The sequence below is a fragment of the Chroicocephalus ridibundus genome, chromosome 1, assembly GCF_963924245.1.
Source record: "Chroicocephalus ridibundus chromosome 1, bChrRid1.1, whole genome shotgun sequence".
Classification (NCBI taxonomy): domain Eukaryota; kingdom Metazoa; phylum Chordata; class Aves; order Charadriiformes; family Laridae; genus Chroicocephalus; species Chroicocephalus ridibundus.
In genome coordinates, this window is record NC_086284.1 from 212962594 (window position 1) to 212987666 (window position 25073).

The window sequence follows — 25073 nt, forward strand, 5'->3', positions numbered from 1 at the left end:
TTTAATAAAAGCTGCTAGGCAGGTACTATTTATTTGGCTTTTGATAAAATCTCACGTCAGAGACTATTAAAGCACCTTATCAAAGGTTAAAGGGGCAAAGTCCCCATTTGGCAACAGAAAACAAAGACGGGGAACATCTGCTCCTCGAAGCAAAAAGGAGCAAACACCGAGGCACAGCAGAGGCCACTACTGGCATCATTATTATTTAATACTGCTTATGTATTAATGAGACGCAGGAAGAAGACAAAAATGAGGCAAGGAAAGCTAATGATAGCACAAACTTACTTTGCTTTGTCAAAACAGAGAGGCGGGGGAAAAGCTATGCTCTGAGATTGTTTTACAACACGAGAAATTAAATTATCACACCAAAGTTCAAGTTTTCATATCAAAAACCCCACCGCAATTGCATTTCAGACTAGGAGATTGTTTAACACATAAGGCCCTAAGTCTGTAGATGTTAAGTAAATGCATATGTTTAAGCATATGACCAGCGCCACATGCCAGTGGAAGTAGTTTCAGTGCGTTAAACCTAGTAACCATCACAAGTGGGGCTGAACTGGCTGGTCCCATTTTACCAGCCACTTCACTGGGAATTCTGCAATAAGAAAAAAATAAAATAAATAAATCACTTTTGCTGTCATTTCTTACCCTGGTTTTAATCAACAATATTTTCTCATGCTCTTGTGATGCCACAGTTTCTTGGTTACAAACATTGCAGGGGGAGGCTGCATTGTTTTATTTAAAAAAAGTTTCTGCTGACATTTAAGAAACAGAACAGGGAGAGTTCAAACGCTGATCATTTTGTAAACGAACGCCAAAGATGCAGAACCAAGTCAGAAGCCTACATGGACCAGAAATATTTCTTAAATTTAACCTGGATGTATACACAACAAAGCACTTTGGCCAAAGTAATCTGAGGCGCTAATAAACAATGCCCTGAGTCATCCAAGGAAAAAAGACTGAGGAAACTCAGGATCTGCACCTGTAAAGGTTAAGGACATCTGTCATGTCCTCGTGTCAGCACAGGAGGGAGCCGGCTTTAATGTGACTGAGTGATCGGGCAGCAGCCAGAGGCCGCAGCACGGCAGGCTCTACCTTCTTTTCTTTTTCCTTTTTGCACTTCCTAAGGTGTGCAGAGCAGACCATTCTCGTGGCATCAGACCAAATCGCTCCGGATCATGGAACTTCTGCTGGAGATTTTGCACGCAGATGGCAAAAAAGCCTTTGGGGAAAAAAAAAAAAACAACACACAAACCCATTTGATCATTTTTAACTCTAGAAAACCATTATTTAACTCCAGGAAAACGTTACATGAAGCAGGCAGTTCCAGCAGTGTGGGCTCTCCCCAGGGCTGCTGGATCCATCACTTGTCTTTTAGGGTATTGCTTGCGATCCTGCACCAAAAGCACGTTCCCCTGGATGCACAGGATTCCCTTTCTGATCCCACACATCCTCCAGCAGCTCTTTCAACCGTGGGGTCCCAGCAGAAGCATGAGGTACTTGTGTGCTGGGTGACCTGAAGCTGCAGTGGAGCTGTGGCTTGCTGCTTCCTCTTGGCTTGTTCTGCTGGCAAAGCCGCTTTCCTGCCCGCTGCTTGCCCACGCAAAGACTCACCCCAGCACAGGCAGGAGGGACTGGCACACATGTCCACTGGGACACGTGCATATCCACCTGAGGATGCTCTGCCATCCCCCATGCCAAGAGGCATGCTTTTAATTAACAAATACAGGCAATTATGCACAGTGCCCACCTCCATATCCTGGTCCTGTTTAGTTTCAGCTCTAGATGGTCACATATGTACTGGTACTAATGGGCTGCATGGATACCCCTGCATATGTTTTCCTTCCTGTAGACCCTTTCCCAAATCTCTGTCTTCAGATGGAATCATCCCACCCCCAGAAACCATGGGAAGGAACAGGGGCAGCCCTGGCACAGCACCCGTGAGGCAGGTACCTCCATCCCACTCCTCCACATAACGCAGGGCATGGGTCAGCGTCACAAGACTTCGCTACCTTGGCACGAATGTCCATCTGTTCATGTTTTCTTCTGATCATGCAACCACTTGGAAATCTCAGTTTGATTTTTTTCCCCCTGTATTAAAGAAGTAACAGTCTAGCCCTCACGGGTATGAGGAAAAAAGATGAAAATGTGATTAAATTCCCCCACTCATCCAAAGAAATGGGAAAGGTAAAAAAACTAAGTCAGGACTTAAAAATCAGCAGCGTTCATTTTTTCTTTTATCTTATGGTTCTCCTTATGTTTCATGATTCTAATTTTTTTTTTTTAATGAGGTGCTGGTAATAGAGGAGACGGCTAAAAGCTGGAGAAATGTTAGATCTGAGCATCTGATTACCACTTCTCAAGATACTTACGGATTTTTTTCCAGATTGAAATCATCTATCAAGGAGCACGCAGACGTGATATGAACCCAATGCTCAGCAAATCAGCTCGGATCAATGGCAATCAGAAGATCCTGAGATCTTCCACCCCCTCTCCCTCCTAGAGGAGAGAGGAAAACTAGTTCAAACTCCAGGTCAGGACTGTGGGTGCCGTGTCCTCAATTCATCTCTACTGTCAAAACCATCAATCAAAGGCGCCACGGCTGCTGACAGAGAAACAACTTCTGTGTGCTGAGCTTGTAATGCGTTAGGAGAGCAACATGGAGGAGCCTGAAAATCAATTAATTATACAAATAATATTAGCAACTTCCTAAAGATGCTTGGTGCAGAGAGCTCCCATGCACCTCTGGTCCTCTGCACCAGGGTCCAAAGGCGCTACATTTGCTTGGAAATAAAGAGTAATTAAAATCCAGCAAGAAAAGCAACATTTTAATTTCTTCTCTTTCTGCTTGTTTTTAGGCAGGACTTTTTCAAAGACAGTTGCACAAAAGGCTGTCTTCAAATTAACAGGCAATCACTTAGGTACTTAATTGCAAATTACAAGAAGCGAAGTGCCTTTTTTATCTATTTGTCAAAGTGAAACTGGGCCCTATGCTATCCGTAACACCTAAATCCCCTCCTTTCTGGGGAAAACCTGTCTCACGTATAAACCAAGACAACTTTTAAGTCAGAATCATTTGACTTTTATCAGTTGGGAAAAGGGGATTTAGAAGCACGCAAACCACTTCAAGGTAAAAAAGCAAACTGAGAAGATGCTGGAAATCAGACTTGTTAAAGATATGTCATATTCCAGTGATTTATATATTAAATGCATAAGAAAAAAAAGGGATGCTTTGCAAATCAGTGATGGAAAAGGGCTGACTTGGGCAAATACTTTCAGACAAGAGTATCTGTCTGGGCGCTTGCAGCTCAGAAAGCTAACTGCATCCTGGGCTGCATCCCCAGCAGCGTGGCCAGCACGGCAAGGGAGGCAATTCTGCCTCTCTATTCCACTCTGGAAGCCTCCAGCTCTGGGGCCATCAACGTAAAAAGGACAAGGACCTGTTGGAGCAAGTCCAGAGGAGTCCACAAAGGTGATCAGAGTGCTGGAGCCCCTCTGCTGTGAGGACAGGCTGAGAGAGTTGGGGTTGTTCAGCCTGGAGAAGAGAAGGCTCCAGGGACACCTTATAGCAGCTTTCCAGTATTTAAAGGGGGCCTGCAGGAAAGCTGGAGGGACTTTTTACAAGGGCATGTAGTGATAGGACAAGGGGCAACGGCTTCAGACTGGAAGAGGGGAGATTTAGATTAGAGATCAGCAAGAAATCCTTTACTGTGAGGGTGGTGAGGCACTGGCAACAGGTTGCCTGGAGAAGCTGTGGCTGCCCCACTCCTGGAGGTCAAGGCCAGGCTGGATGGGGCTTTGAGCAGCCTGGTCTAGTGGGAGGTGTCCCTGCCCATGGCAGGGGGCTGGAACTAGGTGAACTTTAAGGTCCCTTCCAACCCAAACCATTCTACAATTCTATGGTTCTAAGGAGCAATGTCCTGGCTGTACAGGTCCTTAAACACAGCACAGCTTTCCAGGGCAGCACTGAACTCATCACCACCTGCTTCAAAACAAGATTACATTTTTTTCTGAAGGGTGCTCTAACCCATATTTTTGGGTAACAAAGCCACCAGCTGACGCACCCAGCCAGGTTGCGGCACTCCTGCTGTGGTAACTGCAGCCCTCCATGAGCCACACACCGACGGAGACCCTTAGAGATGACACCCGAGGGCTCCTCCGGCCCCACGGGGCCACGGTCTTGGCTCTGCATCCAGAAAAATACTCACGTTGGCCGAACTTCGTCCACTGTCAAGTCCAATTTTGGACCTCGTTAAGCACACCTGACCTCCTCAGTGTTCTTTCTTGCCCTGCTTTTGGGTGCAACACGGACAAAACGTGACTGTTTGGGTTTTTTTGGTTTGGTTTGGGTTTTTTTTGTGTGTCCACCTTCTGGGCAAAAATTCAGCCCAGCGGGAGGACCCGACTGTGAGGAGCGTAAGGGTCTCCTCCGCACCGGCGACGTTTACCTCAGGAAATGCTCCCAAACCCAATATTTTTGGTTATTCAAGGACGATTACCTCAGAAAAAAAAAAACACCCGAATTTCAGAGCTGCCCGCCGAGGGGGAGGGGAGGGAAGAAGGGAAAGGCGGGCGGGGGGGGGGGGGGGAAGTTTAACCCCCCCGTGCCCGGCGGCGGCATTTCTATTCAGGCGGCGCTGAGGGAGCCCGTCGCGCCCGGTGCATTGTGGGACTGGGCTGGGAGTCCCGTTCGCGGGAGGAGGCGGAGGGCGAGGAGGCGAAGCCGGTAAGAGGGAGACCTGAGGAGGGAGGGAGGGAAGGGAGAGGGAGGGAGGGGGGGGTGCAAGGCGGGGAGATTTAAAGGGGAATTCGCCTCCGCCGTTTACGCCGGGCCGGGCGCGGGGGGCGGCGCGGTACCGCCGGGACGCGGGCTGCCCGCCTGGCCCCCGGGCCCCGCCGCCCTCCCTCAGCCCGGCCCCAGGGGAAGGGCGGGGGAAGAAGGGAAGCGGGGCGTGGGGGGGGTGTTTGATGGTGGTGTGTGCGCCTCACCGCGCCGCCGCCGCTTTAAAATGATCCGCCGCCGGCAACCGGCGGGTTAAATTTTTCGCCCGCCGACATTTTTTTTTTCCACCCCCCCCCTTTCCCCGCCGCCGCTGCTCCGTGAGGGAGAGGCGGCGCGGGGGGGGGGGGGGGGGGGGGGCGACGGCGGCGGCGGCCCAGTAAGGGGTTAACCCCGCCCCGGCTGACATCTTACCTGCGCCCACGTGCGCCACGGACCCGCGTGGGGGTGTGTGTTGTGTGGTTGTGGGTGTTTGTGTGTGAGAACGGGAGGGGGGGAGGTTCGCTTACCCGTGTCCAGGCCGCCACCCTGACCCGCGGGGTGTGAGGACAAGGGGGCTGCGGCTCCTCTGCCAGCCGGGCTGTGCTGCTTCTTCGTCTTAGTCCTCCCCCCGCCGCCGCTGCCGCCTCCTCTCCGGCCGCACAAAGAGCGGCAGCGAAGGCCCTGGCTCGCCTTTAAAGGCAGCGGCTGGAAATTTAAGGTGTCCCGGAGCCATGTCTCCCCGCCGCGCTCCCCGGAGAAATGGTCGCCGCGGTCCCTCACCCCCTGTGTCCTGGGCGGTTGGGTTGGTTTTGGGTAGGTGCCTGGCTGTGGTTCTTACCCCCCCCCTCCTTTTGCTCCTGTGCTCCCCCTCTCTCTGCTTTTGAGGCAGGCAAGGGTTAAACTTGTGTTTTTTAATATTTATTATGCCGTTCGTTTTAAAGTAAGAAGGTGCTTTCTGCTGCTGGGGAGGGATGCTCCAGGCTCAAACTTCATGCCTGCACAGGCTGCCAGCAGTCACACGAAACTTGGTTCTGCAAAGAAGGTTGTTCCCCTGGTAGTCTGCAAAATGCACGGCTGAGTGTAGACTTGTTGAGATCTTCATTAAAAAGTTACTGTGTTCTTGCACTGCGGATGTTTTCCGTTAAATAAAGTTTTCTTGTTGGTTCCAATATTTGTTTTCAAGCCGTGGACTGTAATTTACTGTGTCTTTGCAGTCCTCAAGGCTGCAAAAAGTTCCTGGTAGGCTGCGGCCTCTGAATCCTTTCCTATATAAGTAGGTAGGGGGTGCTAAGCATATTGCAATTACTAGTTTGATGAAGGAAAACGTTTCCCTTGTGGGACAAGCTGCTTTTTATAAATTTCTGGAATTAATTAGAATGAAGTGTTAAAAAAGAATGAAGAAAAAAAAAATAATTCCCTTCCTCGAAAAGCTTTTGTCTCCCATTTCTGTTGACAGGTTGTTTTCCAGACACTATCATTTTTTTTGGTTTGGGCTTTTTTTTTTGATTGCAAGTGCTTAGTGTCGTGCATTAGAAGACAACAGCTACGAACTGAATTCATTGCTCATCCAAGACACGTTCTTGTAACTAGAGTTTGGATTACTGCCCGAGCCTGGGCTTTGGAAGATTTGTTTTAAATAAGTGCCACGCCTCCCAGAGAAGGAGGGAAAACACCGTAAAGGGGAGTTGGGATCTACATCAGGAGTTCTCAGGGAGCTTAAAACTTAAATTCCTACAAAGTATAGTCAATAAATTAGTAGACTTAACAGTTTATGGAATGGATGTACTTGTTAATAAGTCCTGTATAAGGGAAATCGGTTGCATAGTCTGTAAATTTCTTTCTTACATTTAGTACTGTCGAACTGAGCGAATACCAGTCACTTCCATTCGTTTTTTTGCTTTTCAGCTTAACCTCCTAACGATGTGACCATCAGAATCAGACTTTGTCAGCGATGCTGGTGAACTCCATTCTTGTTGTTAGGCAGGATCGTTGATTTCTAAGAAACTACCACAGACAGGTTGTTTTTAGTAATTCCTGAAAACTTCTTCTCTGAGACAGATGAATTGCGTTTCATCACAGCCGTTCCTGTTTAGAAGTCAGTGTCTCAGTTAGGCCTCTTATTAGTTTTGGAGTGTGGTGTATGTGAGTCAGAGTGGAAAAACGTTCTAAAATTAGATGTGCATTGTTAAGAATTTTATTAAATGAGTTGCATCAGTGTCTTTTTACATTACCATTTTAATGGGCAATTCTCTGTATTCTCAGTATCGTTAGTTGACTAAAAAAGGGCTTGAGAGGCAAGAAACTTCCACACTTTTATGTCTGCAAATGTACTAAAAGGTAAAGTGGCATGTTTGTAGGTAAACCAGTCTGATTCAATAGGGCCTCTTTGTTCTTCTGTTACCTGTACTAACAGAACACCCGGCTTGCATTTTCCCCCAAGGAGAACAGGTGTATTGTGGAGTTTCAGCTTCTTACATCAGAACTGAAGCAGAGCCATTATTTGAAAAGCATCTTATTTTTGAGATTAATATGTTAATGGCTAAAATCACGACTCCGCGCTGAGCTGAGTACAAACAGATGTCTCTGCTGAACATGTTGCAGGATCAGGGCCCAGGTTGCTTTTTGGAAATCGGCCTCAGTGCTCTGGGAACTATTATTTCTTTCATTACCTCTCTGTTAAATGGGGTCGGTAAGTGTGTTAGATTCTTTTTTAAATGAAAAACTTATGCAGCATATCTGGAAAAGAAAATCATTCTCTGTTTTGGCGGGCATAGTTATAGTTTTGAATGTCGGAAGATAGGAAGAGAAGTCATTCCTTTGTATTAGAGAAATGAGTTGTGTGACATATGCCCAACTGTCTTAACAAGTGAACGATGTTGAGTGCTTTTCTCTTTTTCACTTGCTCTGTGTGGAACACTTGTTGTCTTGTAGGTCCTAGGTATTTCTAATGTTTGCAATTATTTTATTGGGTTTGTTTTGGTTTTTTGTTTGTTTGTTTGTTTTTAATTAGACTGATAAGCAGAGATTGTGATACCGTTGCTCTGGGGTGGGAAAGGCCAGCAGTCTGTGCGAGAGAACCATGTCTGTTCGGGAGTCGTTTAACCCAGAAAGTTACGAACTGGACGAGAGCTTCCGTCTGACCCGATTCACTGAACTGAAAGGTACAGGCTGCAAAGTGCCACAGGATGTCTTACAGAAACTGCTCGAATCTCTACAAGAAAACCATTTTCAGGAAGATGAACAATTCCTGGGGGCAGTTATGCCCAGGTTGGGTAAGTGGTTGCTCCTCTAGACCTAAACCTGTGATCCTTCTGTTTGGTCTGCTTAGTGACGTGATCTCATTTGTGGTTTGTTTAATCAGTCTGAAAATGGTATGTTGTGTAATGCATACACAGCATCCAGAAGTCTGAAGTATGAATCTCGTGTTGTCATTTGTTGGCATCTGGAATAGAAGAATATTATTTTAATTATTTAACATCCTGCAGTGCCAACAACTACAAAGTAAAAACAGTCAGGAATGCCAATCATGATAGGCACATGCTTAGGTGTTAGTCTCCTCCTCCCTTTCCCCAGTGGATGCTTTGCAAACTGAAGTTGTATCAATTACTTTCTGGAGTTTTATACTAATACGTTGCCTTTTGCAATGAATGCAATGAATTTTATGCCATTAGATGACTCACAGGTGACTCCCCATGACTTTCCCTCCTCTCCCCCCTGTTAACTGTGTCAGGGATAGTGAGCAAAATAAAACTTTCTCGATTCAGCTGATGCTGGGAGCAGATTTCTTCACAGTTGTAATTTTTCCTTTAAGTCCTTTCATTGTTCCCCACTCTAACTTTTTTGCTCACCTGTAGAAGCTGCCTGGGAAAGGCTGGCTTTCCAAGACCTCTGTGGTTTTGCCAGCTTCACTTTCTCTTTGGTATTTGTACAATGATGCAAGCAGTACTACCTGCACAAGCCACCTACATGGGGAACAGGGCAAACATAGGTATTTTGATACCAGCTACTGTACCTAATGTTGATATAGATAAATTAATGTAGATAATGTGTTTAATGACACTTTTAATTCTCTTTGTCTGTTTACTCAGCCCTTCATATTCAATCTCTACTTTGTAGCACAGAGTGAATTTTTTTCCTTAATTTAGGAATATCAGTGTAGCATTTATTCTGAAGTTATTTAATTATCAATTTAGTGTCCAATAACCTTATTTAGAATTATTTTAACATTGCCAATTGTCTGTTAGCAGGCAAACAGGTTGCAGCCCATTATTCTGGTAGAGATTGAATTCAGTGAGAGATTAAGGAGCCCATGTTCTTGCTTAAACAATGGCGATCTTTGTATGAAATGTCTAAGCAGCAATTGTGTGTGGAGCTGGGGTGGCACTATAATTTAATATTCCCTAATGAAGGACGCTTCCACCTTTTTTTATCCCCAAATTGCTATTTATGTGGGTTTTTTTCTGAATTAAAGAAGTTATTCACAACAGCATTTCAATGGGGCAAATTTCTAAAATCAGTAATAGTTTGTTTTAGATTTAATTATCTAGCTGTTTTTTTTTTTTTCTCTTACAAACTTACAGGCTCTAAACAGTAATGGAACTGCTAATAGATTTTTCTTCTCCAGCTATATCAAAAGGTAAAAAAGTAGACTAATGCCATCAATATGTAGGTGTGATGTTATGTAGCAGGAAATCTGTTAGTAATAGAAGGTGGAGAGTTCAGGTCTCTTAATATGCTTTTGTGGTGAGTATCCTTTTAACAAATATGTCTTTGGATAAGTTTAGGATATTTGCCTCTGATACCTTGTGCCCCAGAGGGATAGACAGGTAACTTTACAGCTGGTGCATATGCACCATACTTTTGGGATGCAGTCAAGAGGGAAATTGCCAATAGCAGACCCAGCCTCACTCCTTTTTAGTTCTGCAAATGGTGTCACCCAGAGCAATCTTAAATATGAGTATATAAATGTGAGTATACCTGTGAGTAAGAAACTGCAAGTTTGTTATTAATTCTCAAAGCTGTTCTGGACCTTGAAATCACTGTTTTCAGTCACTTCACTAAATGGATTCGCTTATTTAGTCAGTCGTTTTTTGGTGGAACCAAACCTCAGAAGGTCCATGGTGGCCCCTTGGCCTGTCTGTCAAGCAGGAGTTCCACTGAAGTTGTGGAAAACTGCATAAGTGAAATCAGTCTTGCAGGATTATGGCATGAATAGGTGAACTGAGGGCAAAACAGCTCCTATACGTGAGTCACTTCTCTGTAACTCCTTATATGCACATCCCTGGAGACACTGGACTTCGTGCACAGTAGCTTCTGCGGAGGATAAGTGACCCTAAATTACTGCTTATGATCTTTTGTCAGTATCCTTTCTCTTCTGAGACAAGATCTGCCTTTGTAGGTAGGAGAGACAAGATCCTCTCCACCTATATACCTACTGCCTGGCAGACGTGCTCTGTGTCCTCAATAGGACCTCAGATGAGAGCAGCTCGCTTTGTCCCTGTACAGGGCACTGCCAAATACTGGCTTGTAGCTCTTGCTAGGTAGTGTATTTCATTAATACATGGGGAAGAGTTACTGTGTGGCATCTCCTCCCTGAAAACTGGTTGTTTGAAGACTTGCCCTGTGAGTTATGCAGAGTAATTATCGGCGGCTTGTTGCCAGCCCAGGAAGGAGGCAAGCTACCTGCCGCTGCCACAAGGCACGAGGTTATCGACAGGGAGCACAGCTCAGCTAGAACATTGTGATTTGTCACCTGCTGCTTTTGTGCAGGCATCACAGCAAAAGCACGGAGGTTTTAATGTCACATATTCTTGTTTGAAATACCCACCGTCAGGGAACAGGCTGTACTGGGCGTTGTGGTTTTCTCAAAGGAGTTTCCCTGTCTAGCAGATCATCTTGCCACCTTTCAGCCTCACAGAAGTAAGGTCAGGTTAACACAGTTGTAGAAGCTCCAAGTGGGTGAATCATCTTTCATCAAGGGCCTAGACTGTGACTTGTGTTCTTTTTGTTTCTCCTAAGGGGAGGAAATGCCCTTTATGAGAGGCTATGTCCTTTTAAAACTGTCACTATGTTTTTACTGAGTTGGGAGTGGCAGGAAAGCCTATTTGCTTTCAACAGTATTAATTCACATAGTTCCTCTTAACTTTAAATGTATATACACACAAGCCCAGATGTTCTTAAAAGCAATGCACTATTATTATGCTGCAACAAACTGTAGAACATCGTAGTTTAGTTTTTGCTTTCAGCCATTTACGCTTCTCTGCTGTTTGTCAGGAGTTCTCATTCTTTGTTTGGTTTTCTTCTTATTTGTGCTACATGCTTTCTCTAAGGAAGGAATTTGCTATGTCTGTTTAGGCAGTATTGTGAGTTGTATTTCACAAACATGTTTTATAAATTCTCTTGTTAAGAGCAACAGGTAATTAAGGGCAAAGTTACTTATGTCACTGATGGATTCCTTTCTTTGCAGGAATTGGGATGGACACTTGTGTTATTCCATTAAGACATGGAGGTTTGTCGTTGGTCCAGACGACAGATTATATTTATCCTATTGTGGATGATCCTTATATGATGGTAAGTTGGCTAAATCTAGTTGTTAGCTGTATTGCTGATTTGATTTGTGCTTCTCACTTACCAATGTGATGGCAGTTTTGACCATTTCTTCTAGATGTGCAGTGCTAATTGTTTGATTAACTGCATTGAGAGTCTTTCCTAAATACATGTGAAGAGGGAAAGGCAGTCTGATCCTGTAGTCTTTTCCGTGTTGGCCAAGAATGCTGCAGTGCTGCTTTCTGTAGGTGAAAGTTGGGAGAACTGCCACCTTTAATTCAAATTTCCCTCCATCTGTTTTTCTGTGGGATTTGTCTTGAAAAGCCCAGAAGAGGGGTAAAAGAGCTATGTAAAGCAGCAGACAGTAAACTCCACTTACAAGCAGAACTGTGTTGTAATTGGCCTTTTTTGAGGTTCTGAAATAACCAGGTAACATGTTAGAACTGGAAATGCCTAAATGACAGTAGTTGGCAATAGCACCTGGCAACTTCAGAGTGCTTTGTGAACACCAATTTTCCCGTCATACTACCTCCACTTGCAGATGGATAAGTTAGAAATGACTTATTGGAAGTTGCGTGTGCTTGGACTTCAGTTGCTTCTTTGTCCTTATTTCATTTAGTCCGTCTCGCTAGAGATTCCTCTGGTGTTACATGTGGCGGTGATCAGTATTGACTTGAACAGAAGGTCATGGGGAAACAAATGAACTTCAAAAAAGGACTTAGTAAGCTTTAAGGACTTCTACAGGAGGTGTTAATTAGATGAAAGTTAAGAAATACTAAAATTCATGTTTCCTGTGATTTGAATATGACTCCTTTGCTTTAAGGCATGCTTTTACTGGTGTTTATATGATTGCACGCTGCTGTCGTGGTTTAACCCCAGCTGGCAGCAAGAATCAGCTTGCTCACTCCCCCCAGTTTGGATGGGGGAGAGAATCAGAAGAGTAAAAGTGAGAAAACTCATGGGTTGAGATAAAGACAGTTTAATAGATAAAGAAAAAGCCAAGTGCACAAGCAAAGCAAACCAAGGATTTCATTCACTGCTTCCCATCTGTAGTCAGGTGTTCATCTGTCTTCAGGAAAGCAGGGCTCCACCATGCGTAACAGTTACTTGGGAAGACAAGTGCCATCACTCCAGGTGTCCTCCCCTTCCTCCTTCTTCCCCCAGCTTTACATGCTGAGCAGGACATGACATGGTATGGAATATCCCTTTAGTCAGTTGAGGTCAGCTGTCCTGGCTGTGTCTCCTCCCAACTTCTTGTGCATCCCCAGCCTACTCGCTGGTGGGGCGATATGAGGAGCAGAAAAGGCCTTGACTGCCTAGCAACAACCGAAAACACCAGTGCCCTGTCAAAAGTATTTCTCATCCCAAATCCAAAACATAGCACTGTACCAGCTGCTAGTAAGAAAGTAAACTCTATCCCAACTGAAACCACAACAGTTGTTTGTTCTGTGAGTCCTGTCAAGTAGGTTTTGGACACGCAGTTTGAGATCGGGACCGACTCATTCTTTTTTAGCATGCTTGACGAGGTGTTGTGCACGTATGCAAGCATAGCTCCTTTGATTTCTGTTCCAGAAGAGCTCTCTTTCCGCAAACTGAGCAGCCAAGATCTGGGCTGGCCTCTGGAGTATAGAGTTGTTCAGCTCTCCTGAGAAATTTGGTTTGAGTGGCTTGCTTTAACATTGTGCGGGAGCTCGTCAGGGACTGGGATATAAAAAAAAAAAAAAAAAAAAAAAAAAATGTGTGTTCAACTTCGGCCAAGAAACTCTTTTCTCACCTTGTAACAAAAACTTGTGAGAGTCAGCGTGAGAAGGCTGTGGTGAAGGAGGAGGCTTGTTTTGTTTGGAGATAGAAAGAGTTTGAGATGCTGCAGGAGTGGATACATGAGTCTGTGCCCAGATGAGGTTTGGGCCAGTGTGGTAGGACTGGAATGTAAATTTGGACTTAGTCTAACTTTAGCGGTTGCATCATAGTTGCAGTCTATACTGTGATCCACCTGCACCAGCAACTGTAACCTTGGCATTTTCCAACTCTGAAGTCCTTCACTTTTCATTCCTAGTGAATGCCACTTCCTAATTTGTTTGCAGGTGTGTATGTCTTCTTAAAAGCTAACTGAGAGCAGGGCTTCTGTCACAAGCCTTTTTGCTGGTACTTGCAGCGATGATGCAGCAGGGCTAGAGCTGCTGGATCTTCTACTGGGAGCCCTATCTCTTAAGGACTAGAGTACCTGGGGGCAACAGAGGTTGTCGTTTTCTTGTGTGGATCAACATCAGCTGGAGGACAGCCAAATGCAATTTGCCTGGGGGTTTATGGAGGGTTGGTAAGAGCAGAGGAATGGTGACACTCAGGAATTTTGAGTTGGTGTCCAGGCTGCCCAAAGGAGTGTGCTCTGGACACTGTTCAAGGCAGACTGCCGCTGCCTTGCTTCTCCAACTGCTTCTTTCCTTATTTTTAGTCTAGATGCCCCCTGACCCATGCCTGTTTGTTACCACTCCCTGTTCTTGTTATCACTCACATGCAGTCCACACTGCACCTTGATCTTCTGCTCTTGTCTTCTTACCTAGTCAATTCTAGTCTGGTTTTGGGCAGATGTTCCCTAATTTAGAGTCTGTTCCTTTCTCTGTACGCAGTGTCTATCTGCAGCTCCTTATGTGATCTTTCTTCTTAGTTGGGGGGAATGGAAGCAAGGAGTGAAAGCCAGAAGTGCAAAGGGACTCCAAGCTGAGTGTGGTGACAGAAGGGATTAGAAAATGGCTGAGGAAGGCAAAACTGCATGTGGACTCAGCTGAACTTTGGATTTCTGCTTTCTCTCACTTTGTCACTGCCTATTTTAAAATGAAGTTCTAGAGTTACATGCAAAAGAACTCTTCCATCTTTTCCCCTTTCCCCTCCTCTTTGGCTTTGTTCTTGAAAACACTCAATCCATGTTGTCTGAAGTACGCCTAGGATGTACATCTGTGAAATCTGTATCCAGCATAGGACTTTTCCAATATCAAACCATTTAAGTGGAAAAGTTACAAGCAATTGAAAATAAGTTTCATAATCAGCATCAAGGGACTGGTACTGGCCTTCCTTGTCGCAGTTTGGAGATGCCTTTTTGAGTACAGGAGCTGGAAACTGGCTGGTCTGTGAATGGACTTCCTTCCCCCTCTGTTCCAGGAAGCTCTTTGGTGCTCTTTTAAGAACCTTCACTAAAGACTGGAGATGGGGGTCTGATACTTCATCCGTTACCCTTATAAATAGTTAGTAGGATTGTACATGCATTCTTGTGTTTCAGTGAGACTAAGTATACAGTCATGTAGCATGTGGGACCCAGCTAGGCTGGCCTCTGTGAATCCTGTCGTGTTTATCAGTCTTTGCAAGCCATGTATTCTTCCCTCTGCTGCTTCAGACTTGCACTCCCTGAATTTGTTTCTGTAGTGGTTTTGCCAGTTGGCAAAAGCAGTGTTAGGCCGACCTCTGACTATTTGAGTAGAGAGCTGTTGTCAGTGTGGTTTTAAAAACCTATCTGTCATGCCTAAGAGGGCATAAACCATCAGTTTGCTGGGTAAATAGTGAAGATAGTAGACAATGGTTTGATAGTCCCCTTCGAGAAAAGGAAAATGGCAGGCTTTAGTGTTCTTAAACATCTGGAAATCGAACAGCCAATATTCACCAAAACATAGAGTACACAGCTCACTCTTAATAGTTTTTTTTAAGATTATTTATAATTAAAACATGTTGCAGTTTCAAATATAAGGGATTCCCCTGATGCCATTGGAGGCTCTTGAATTTCTGAAAAACTGGATTATATTTAATTGTGATTTGGAGGTGTTATTTCATGTCATCAGTAGGTAAAGTAACTGCCTGATGATATAATTGTTGCAAAAATCCTGGATGTGTGATTAGGCTAAAGTTTTGGAGATGGTGGTTTAAATTCCTTTTCTCCCCCCGCAACTTGTGGGGGGGGTGTCTTTCTGTGGTCCAACTGTGTCAAATAAGCACGTTGTTGTTTTTACCATGGTGGTGTTGCCTCTGAACTTTATGAAAAGCACAGTTTTAAAATCATAAAACCAGATGTTGGTTACAGTTCTGCAGCTGCAAACCTAAAACAATTTTAATAAAACGCGTGGAGTTTTCCAGACTAACACAACAGCATTTGTCCTGTATTTTAAAGTTATCTTGCCATCCGTTAGGGCACATCCTGAATCTTCTGGGATCAGGGAACTTGATGCCTCACCTGTGCTGGGTCTACACCTCAACAAACCCTGACTCTGATCCATTAGTTTAGTAAAATTAGGGTAGCTAAGCTCATGTGATGGAAATGGTCCCTTCTCAGTCCTGTCAGCTTTATGACTTCTTAGAGGAATCTTCAGCAGACAACCAGGTCTCTTGGACAATTTTTTGTTAAAGGTGCTCAGACACACAAAAGTCAATTAAAATGTATGCGCTGTAGCCTTGCCTTGTCACTTGAACGAGTGTCAGAGTAGACACATCTCCCACAATGTTCAAGTGGTGGGGGACAGACATCTCTCCTCAGTAGCTGTGCGTGCTCCTAAGCGGTGACAAGACCAGCTTCTGGGAACCCTAAGCTCCTTAATCCCCTGCACATGCTGTCTTCTGCAGACAGCTTCTTATTGACATCCTGACAGAAGCAGCACCCCAATGTGGCTTTGTGCTGGCACAACTGTATCTTCTGGGTACAAGAGGACTCTTTGAAAAACTTGGGAGTGTAGACATGGTCTCCAGGGTAGTGCAGAGGAACAAACAGGTTTCTCAAGGTCCCTTTCTCCTACATATTCTGATGCAGAAGAGGTACAGCAATATATGCTTTTTGATTAGCTTCATTGCAGTTGTGAATTACATACCACCAATGGTCGTCTTTGTCAGCGTGTACAGTTTTGTGCTGGAATAAAGTTAATAGGAACGTATTGGATTAAGTAATCTGAGTTTGTTACCAAAGCTAGACTTTGTCGAGCTTAACTTCAACCTCTACGTTTAGGTATCCAGTCTAAATTCAGTGTGGGATTCCTATGTAGACAGTGAGAGAGTGGGTTGACCAAGACAGCTGGGATGAATTCTCACCTTACCTGTGGTGGAATTCTTACCTTCCCTCTTCTAGATGGGCAGGTTGCATGAAGTGGATCGTACCACGTATTTGGATGGGCTTCTTAATGCAGGAGACTGTGGAATAAACAGCTGTCCCGGAGTGTAAACTCATACTGGAAGTTTTGTTCATGGCAGGTGTTCGTCTGAGTGTTCATGAACAGTCCTGCAGATTTTATTTGTCTGTCTTTCTTTTTCAGGGACGGATAGCGTGTGCCAATGTCCTAAGTGACCTTTATGCCATGGGGGTCACAGAATGCGACAACATGTTGATGCTTCTTGGAATCAGCAATAAAATGACAGATAGGGTAAGATTTTTGGTACTTGCTTTTGAAGGAAGACCCAAACAGCAAAACATGCTTCGAATGTGTTTACCTTCAGTCTATTCTCCCTCAAAGTTTGAACCCTTTTTAAAGAAGAGATGGTTTTATTGAATGTCGCAGTTCATAGTATGGTTCTTGCCTCATAAACATTCTGAGGTCACTTCTTAAAAGCTCAGTTTTCTGTGGCATTGTAATCTTCTGCAGCTAATGCCTTCATCCCCACCAAAATGAGGTCTGCTTCTGTCAGTTCAGGACAGTATTGCTCCAACGCAACATTTGATTACCAACTGATGTATCAATCTGTATAGATACTTCTGATTTGCTTATGCCAGCTTTGTAACATCTCTCTGAAGCAGAAAAAACTGAAATAGATTACGTTTCTTTTTATCTTTTTTTTTCTTTTTTGTGGAAGTGACCAGCATGTATGTTTGTTTTGCTCTAGAGAAAAAGGGATGTTTATTCTTAGAAGGAAGTAAGTTGAAACTTTGCAGGGTAGTGGAGGCCAAATGCAGCTTGATTTAACTTTGCCTTACTGCACTGCGCTGCTGTGGCTGTACCTGATTACAACAGCAGGGTAGTTGTTCTGAATTTCCAGAACTTTGATTTCTTTAATTTTTGTATGACATTTTGAAGACTGTTTCTTCAGCATAAGTGTGTCTCCTCCCCTCTTTTACATAGAACTGTAAAACCATAGCTCTCTGGGCTAATACACAATTTTCAGGAGGCAAACCTCTTCCTAAGGCTGGCTCTTGTGTCATGAGCTATTTGCCATGAGAGCATTTGGTTTGAGTGATTAAAGCCCTGGACTAGTCTTGAAATGACTAGCACTGCTGTGTATGAAACTCTGACTTCTGTTTTGATCTCTAGGAAAGAGACAAAGTGATGCCTCTAATTATCCAGGGTTTCAAAGATGCAGCAGAAGAGGCAGGAACATCTGTTACTGGTGGCCAAACAGTGTTAAATCCCTGGATTGTTTTGGGAGGAGTGGCCACGACAGTCTGTCAGCCTAATGAATTTATAATGTAAGTTAAATCGCTAAACAATCAAAGGTACTGGTTTGAAGGGATACGGTAAAAATCCTTTAAATACCATATTGTGATCTTGTGATGAATAAAGCAGTACCTTCTCCTGCTTGCATTTGTCCTTAGCACTCAACAGATGCCACATCCCTTTTGTACATATTTGCTTTTTTTAAACAGGATGTCCTTTTACTTCTCCCCATCCCCTAGTATCTTTTGATCCTATTCTCCTTTTGACAGGAGAGATAAGCTTCTAACCTTTAAAGGTATTGAAGACTGTTTTGGGACACAAATGTATGTCATATTTATAAATACATTTTAAACCATCTCCCAATTATCCTATGAATGGCTGTAGAGAACTACAGAATTGCAGTGTTTACAGCATTCTGTCCATTTAACTGTAACTGATTTTGAATGTCCCGCTGTGGCGTGTTACACTATACAAATGAATTTGTTCGTGATCCTGGTGATGGTTATCTTATGCCCTGAAGTAACAAAGGTCAGTTTTTTTTCCCTGTCCTACCTTATGTCTCCAGTAAATTGAAAGAAAAGATGTCATTTTGTGTGTATCTGACTGCAAGCATTGTTACATTTCAAGAAAGAAGGATTAGCATTTTTAATAAGTTTGTAGCTTTTCGCTCAATAATGTCCCATGGCAATGAATCCCAAAGGGTAATTCTGCAATTAGTCAGTTTTTTAACTGTGCAGCAAGATACAGGGGTCTGTGAAAATGTAATTATCAGCACTTATTCCTAATAACGTGTGTGAATCTCACTATGTAATTAATATATGAATTGTTTGTTTTCAGGCCAGACAATGCAGTGCCAGGAGACGTGCTTGTATTAACTAAACCCTTGGGAACACAAGTGGCTGTAGCTGTCCACCAGTGGCTAGATATTGTGAGTACACTGCATAAAAAAAAAAAAAGAAATAGGGAAGAGGGGTGATTTACAGGTGACCTTCCTTATTCCCTCAAAACCTCGAAATGACAAACTCTGTGTTCTTGGGCTTTCTGCGTAAGTACACTGAGGGCTCAGTTGGGAATGATCTACCACCTCTCTCTCTCCTCTTTCCTCCTTGGTGTGTCAGCCTTACCTGCGTACGTGGAAAACTCTTTTGGAATCGAGACAGTTTACTGTTTTCTGCTTAGTGAGCCCATCTTAACTGTATCTAGTTCTTAGTTCTCAGGCATTGCTGTAATAAACAAAATTGTTTACTAACAGAACAACACCCTGGGTAAAATTATGCCCTACTCCACGTGCCAAAGTAATTGGCAAAAGCTTATCGATGGCAATTAGGCCAAGATTGCTGTCTGTGTTCTTGGGCTTTCTGCTTTTGTACATGGAAATATATCTCTGCTTCACATGTATTACCCTGTGCATTCAATAAGAATATTTCTAGCAGCATTATGTATGTAGGCATACTTCCATCTGTTACTTCAGGCAAAAATGTAACTACTGAACTGAAAAGTGACTGCAAAATTGGCATCTGCTTATGTTGTCTGGCTCCGAGAACGTGTCTTCAGAATTATAACTGCTCAGTTTACACTTTAAAAAGATGCATCTTTTCTACTTTTGGGACTACTGAGCCAATAGACTGGCAGAGGAGTGAGCTGGAGTCTACTTCGTCTTGGCTGTTGGCCACTACATTGTCGGATGAATTCTAATTACAAAGCCTGTGTTTGCAAAAGTGGGAGAGAACCAGCTTAAACCTTCATTGGAGTCTGAATCTGAATAATGAGCAACAAGAAAAAAATATTTATCTCCTTCTTCATAGGGCCTGGCCTAGCAATTTTGACCTGTGTTTTCCAAGCAGATATAAGGATCAGGGCCTCAGATAATCTTGATATGAAAATTAAGTGAAACAACAAGACACCAATTTTATAGTACGGTTTTTGGCCATAATCGTACTTCTTAATATATCTATTATTGTACTGACAAACAGACTTGCAAATTAAGGATATTTCCACATATTTCAAGTCCTTCTAATTTCCTTGACTGTCAGCCAGAAACACTTCCTGGTCTGAAAAATGAGGACAGCAAGGAAATCAATCCTCCTATTATGTGTAAACAGAATATATCTTTGCTATGGTAGGAAAATTTCTGAGTAGCTGTGCTGCCTTTTCTCTAGCTTTGTTTTGTGAAAGAGTAGGGAAAGTGAAACTGGAATTACCCAGCACAAATCCACCTGTAAATCAAGTTTTTGTAGGGAATTTGTATTAAAAAGTATGTGAGAGAAGGTACATAGCATGGCAAGTTTATGCATAGGTGGAAAAAAAAGGAAAATGAGTGTAGAGATATGAGGCTGCAAAACAAACGTAAAGAGGAAAAAAAAAACAAACAAACAAAAAGCCACCAACCTAAGAGCTCAGGTATTTAAACAGAGCAGTAGTGAATGAGTTCCTGGTGACAAGTGAAAGGAAGATCCAAATAGAGGCAAAATTTGTGCTCCTTGCTTGTTTGCTGCCAGCGTTGTTGCAGCCAAGCCCCAGCTGTGTTGTTGGCAGCAGCTGCCATGGAGTGCAAGGGAGGAGGCTGCAAAGAGTCTGGGGGGAGCTGGGGCCCCAGGGGAGCAGGTCAGGGATGTGCTAGGGGTGATGAAGCTGTTTGCTGTGGCTTTGGCTGCCAGGCTGATGATGTGGACTGAGTAGGCTGGTCCACGGCTGGGAACTGGCATCCCTTTGCCTTTTCCTCTTTCAGCTGAAAAGCACGAAAGGGGTTGCTGTGCTGTCCCCCTTCAGAAGGGGTCGTCTAGCTCTTGTTGTTGTCTACTTGACCCTTCACATTTGGAAATCTAAGCTTGTTTTTAAAAGTTGTTTGGGGATTTTTGTGAGCTTTTCTGCCTCTGTTTCCTCTCCACTAATCTAATTGCTATAGTGGAGAGGAATTTGCATCTAATTTATATCCTACCTGTGTTTGTGGCTCTTCTGTCCTCAGCCTTGAGTTCTGCTTCCACCTCATCTTTGATTTCCATTCCCATCATCTGACTGATTTCCATCCCATGATCAGCCTCAGAACTGTGTTTTTGAAAACTAAGGCAGAATGACTGCTCAGGTTTTTCAGTCATACCCACAGTAAGAAGAATCACTATTGTGTCCCCTCTCTAATAGCCTCATTTTTTTTTTAATTTGCTCTCTCTCTTACTTAATTGCTCAGACTCAGTTCAAACTAATTGCAGAAGCTCTGGTCTTACTGATATACTTCCTTGCTCTTTAACAAATTATTTGTTTTGGCTGACCAGTCTCTTCTCCTTGCCACTTCTGGGTTCCCTCTTACACCCCTCTAAGTCAGCACTCGTTTGTGAAGGATAAGAGCCTCTTTGACAAGATCCTTCCACAGTGCAGCATCATATACCAATTCTTAGTACTTTTTGCACCTTTGATTTAGTAATAAATTTGTGCTGCGCGTTTATTCCGTGGAATGGCAGTGTTAGGCACTGTGGCTTAAAAAAATCCCATTTTTTGTTTACTTTCAGTTCTCTAATTATATTTCCATTGCAAAAAAAGAAGAAAATTAAACCAGTTTGTAGTGTTGCTACTAACCGCTAAATAGTTGCTTTGTTTCGTTCTGGATCTGGAATTACTTCAGCTTTGAATGAAACAATTGCCCTTTATAAAGGTACCATTTCCTAAATTGTTCTGAGACCATTTTGGGATGAAAAGCCTTGTTTAGCATGTGATGGAGGCATGAGTCCATACAAGACACTGGAGAAGGGGTGGAAGGAGATGCTGATATTAAACTGTAAAGGAAGTTTATGAAACTGTCTTAATCCTAACTCACTAGAGTGACTACATCCTGCCGTAGCATACGTTCCTCAGACCCGGACTTGTGGATATCAGTGGCCTTTCTTGATCAAAGTGCCCAGATGTGAACTTAAGAATTGTCTCTTAAAAAAAAGAAAGCTAAGCAGCCAGAGATTACCAGTCTCAACGTCCAGCAACAAATTTAATTTGGCTGTGGAGTTAGAGCCAGAGAGTTGCCTTGAAAGAGTTCTTTGCCCAAGGATAGGTTATTCCACTCCACTCTGCTGCTGAAGCCAAGATTTGAGGTGCTTAGTGCCAAATAGATCTTTAAATGAACTTCAGTTAGGTACAGCAGAGTAAGGCACACACCTCTGACTGTTGAACTTTTTGCCCCTCTTTAACTGAGTTTAAAAAAAAAAAAAAAAAGAAAAAATACAAGTGCATTTTGAATGAAGGATTTTTTTGAAGTGGTGTGAGTGTGCTTTAAAAATATATAGCTGAAAATCTAAAAGAATCATCTTTATTTCATCCATTAGCCAGAAAAGTGGAATAAAATCAAACTAGTGGTAACGCAAGAAGATGTAGAACTAGCATACCAGGAAGCAATGATGAATATGGCACGACTGAACAGAACAGGTAAGAAGAGGTGTGTGTGTTGGGGGGGAGGCGGTAGGTTTTTCTAATTCCCTACTTAATTTCATTTCACTGCTGTGGGGAAATGTGACACAGCCGCTTTATCCCTTCCTTCTGCCCCATCTTTCTGCTGTTCAGTGCTTGTGAAGCAAGCAAATTAAAATCAAACGCCCTCTTTTAATTATACAGCAAAAACACAAATGCCGCTGGAGATGATTATGACTCATGTGAGTGCTGCGAGTAACATCCCAGTGAGTTAGAGGATGTTTTAAAGGGAAATATGTTGGATATGTTCCTTATCTTCTGTGCCTAGAGAACTCATGAGGGCCTGACTGTAAAAAGGTTAAAAAATTAGAAATAGAATAAAAAAGGAAAAGCTCCTCGTTTTTGTATGCTTCAATTTAAAATTTTATGTTTTAATTTTTTTATGTTATGTGCTTCCCAAAGTATGGAAGATGTAGCACATGTTTTCTTTTCTGTTTTTTTTTTTCCCCTGTTTTGGTGATGTTGGTTTTTTTATTTTTTTTTTCTTTTAATTTTGACAGGGGAAAGGTTCTGCTTTTACCCTAGAAATTTTAATCCAGGATTTCCATTATTTGTTCAGATTATTTTTGGAGGAGCAGAGAATTGAATTAGGTGTTTCCTTACTTCTCAGCTGAAGGAAGAGGAATAGTTAATTATCTTGTCTCCCATTTATTCAGTTTTCATTTGGTATTTGTTATGTCATCCCACTGTTTTTTCATTCTGAATTTCGCAAAGTCTTCCAGGAAAAATAAATGACCAGGATTGTTTTATGGAAAAGACATGGGTCCTGCTCTTCCACTGGGAAGCACCGAAGAAGGGCAAAGCATTCTTGGTTTTGTTTTTCTCCATTCACTCTTGTCAGGCACCTTTATATACACTTAAATATTCTTAATTGGAGCTATTGTCCTGCATGCAGAGGTGCCCTTCTCCCACCCAGGGCTCTGTAGTTGCAAGTGCCCAAGAATTTCATGAATGCATAGGTGGGGAGGCTGGGGCCCTTCCCCCGCAACCTGCAGGCTTTGTTCTTAAGCTCTTAAAGTGTCCAGAACTTAAGTTCTGATGTGATCGTTTTATCGAGGGGCAGGGAAGGAGATGTGAGAAACCTAATGCAGGATGAGTCTGGTCCTTGTCCTTATTGAAGCAAATTTGAGCTCAGAACCTTTGGCCCTCAACTTTGGGAAGTTTGAATCTGGAGCAAGCCCCTGTTTCTTAGAGCGCTAATATAAATTAGTAGCACATGTCTAATAGAGCATGCTCATAAATATAAATTCGGTGCTGGTTTTTCAGCATGATTTAATACCTTAAATACAAGTTGAAGTTTTTAAGGGTTACATACAGTGTTGGTGAATTCCCGTTCCCTTCAAGCATGATTTTTTTTATTATTAATTTAAGCAGTAAAACAACCTGATTCCAATTAAAGGTATGCAACTTAATTCAAACTGTGCACAATATTGTTGAATAATTTTTTTCCTGATTTTTCCCCTCCCCACCCCCTCTCTTGTAGCTGCTGGACTCATGCACACTTTCAATGCACATGCAGCTACAGACATCACAGGATTTGGAATCCTGGGGCATGCACAAAACCTTGCCAAGCAGCAGCGAAATGAGGTGTCCTTTGTTATTCATAACCTCCCTGTTCTTGCTAAGATGGCAGCTGTCAGTAAGGCTTGTGGCAATATGTTTGGCCTCATGCACGGGACTTGTCCGGAGACTTCAGGTAGGTGACAGTTGTGCCACCCTCTTCCTTCCCTACACCTCCGCGTTAGAATTTAATAACATTTCAAATGTACGAATCATGTGCATTCAAAATCACAGTTGGTTTGGTGTGTAGCCAAGCTAATGAGCATTAGCCACAGAACTGTTCACAATTAACACTTTCAGCCTAACTTCCAAACTACCATCCCATCCTGAATGCCTTCTACTCCCTTATGAAACACTATCATAGAAACCCTTGCTGTATCTAGAACGTTTTGCAGTTAGAAGTTAGTGATGACTCTAAATTCTTGTGAAACCTATTTTTCTCTTAGCTGTTAACTCCAGAACAGTGACTATCTGAAAATCCCAGCACAGCTGACACAGTTTTCTCAAAGGTAAAGCCACCTGCAGTAGGTTTGCCAGTCAAATGAGTGGTGTTTTGTTTCTGATTATGAATATGTGTGAAGTTTAGCACTGAATGGGCCAGTCTTGGCAACTGAGGCCTTCTCTATCCACAGCACACAGACATCCAAGAACGTAGATTTTTTTTCCCTTATATTTATGAAAACTGACTTTAAGGGACTGTGACAAGCAGCAAAATAAAAAGTTTCCAACCCATTCATTACTTGAGTTCTGTATTCAATAAAGCTGCCAGTTGCAGTGGCAATGAATACAACAGACATCTACTGAGAATCGGGCTACAGACACCAAGTTCCATTTCAGATAAGCATTTAAACAATCATCAGGTGATAAGAACTTCTGAGGTTTGAAAGTTGCCTTATTGTTAAGTGTAGACCACTTTGACTAACATGATCACTGTCTTCTGCTGGAAGTCTCTCTACTTCACATTCCCCTTGAATCTTCTGTACTGTTCCATTTTGTTTTCTTCAATCTGACTTTTCTTTCTCTTTGGGAAGTGGAGAAGATGTAGCTACAAATCTGCCTTTTCTCTTATCTCATTTCCCCACCCTCTTCCTGCTCTCCAAAAGTATTATCCAAGTTCTCTGCAGTTCACAACAGAGGGGGCCCCTTGAAGCAAAACAGTCCAAAGATCTGGAAAGAAGCATCACAGTGAGAGCCATAAACTTTTCCCCTTGCGAATATACAGCTTACCGTGATCTGCTGAATTGTTCCTTAGCCATCTGTGTTTAAGCAGACGCTCTGTCCTACAGAGGCTGTATAAGATGATGTGTAATAGGATACGGGACGTGAACCCTTTCAAGAGTTCAAATCCAGCATCGGTTAGC

General features: G+C 43.1%; 1 protein-coding gene and 1 long non-coding RNA gene across 6 annotated transcripts in view; one reads left to right on the forward strand and one right to left on the reverse strand.

Annotated features, from left to right (window-relative positions):
• Window positions 1–5436, reverse strand: LOC134510371 (uncharacterized). 3 transcript variants are annotated; one of them, XR_010069583.1, is made up of 4 exons: window positions 5290–5436; window positions 2373–2669; window positions 983–1222; window positions 1–595 (listed from the first exon to the last, which is right to left on the reverse strand). It is a non-coding gene; the product is annotated as an uncharacterized LOC134510371 (long non-coding RNA). The 3 variants fall into 3 exon arrangements; XR_010069582.1 differs by having other exon boundaries at window positions 1096–1222; window positions 5290–5435; XR_010069581.1 differs by lacking the exon at window positions 1–595 and having other exon boundaries at window positions 602–1222.
• The window catches only part of SEPHS1 (selenophosphate synthetase 1), a 26704-nt gene continuing 6222 nt past the window's right edge, over window positions 4592–25073 (forward strand). Inside the window, exons 1-8 of one of the 3 annotated variants that reach the window (XM_063323602.1) lie at window positions 4592–4726; window positions 7773–8034; window positions 11229–11332; window positions 16591–16698; window positions 17581–17735; window positions 18541–18631; window positions 22011–22110; window positions 23636–23848. In XM_063323602.1, the coding sequence (XP_063179672.1) occupies window positions 7842–8034; window positions 11229–11332; window positions 16591–16698; window positions 17581–17735; window positions 18541–18631; window positions 22011–22110; window positions 23636–23848 (964 nt within the window). In that variant the 5' untranslated portion in view covers window positions 4592–4726; window positions 7773–7841. Of the gene's footprint in view, window positions 4727–5112; window positions 5228–5474; window positions 5576–7772; window positions 8035–11228; window positions 11333–16590; window positions 16699–17580; window positions 17736–18540; window positions 18632–22010; window positions 22111–23635; window positions 23849–25073 lie in introns of those variants that run through there. The other 2 variants (XM_063323601.1, XM_063323603.1) reach the window with 2 other exon arrangements.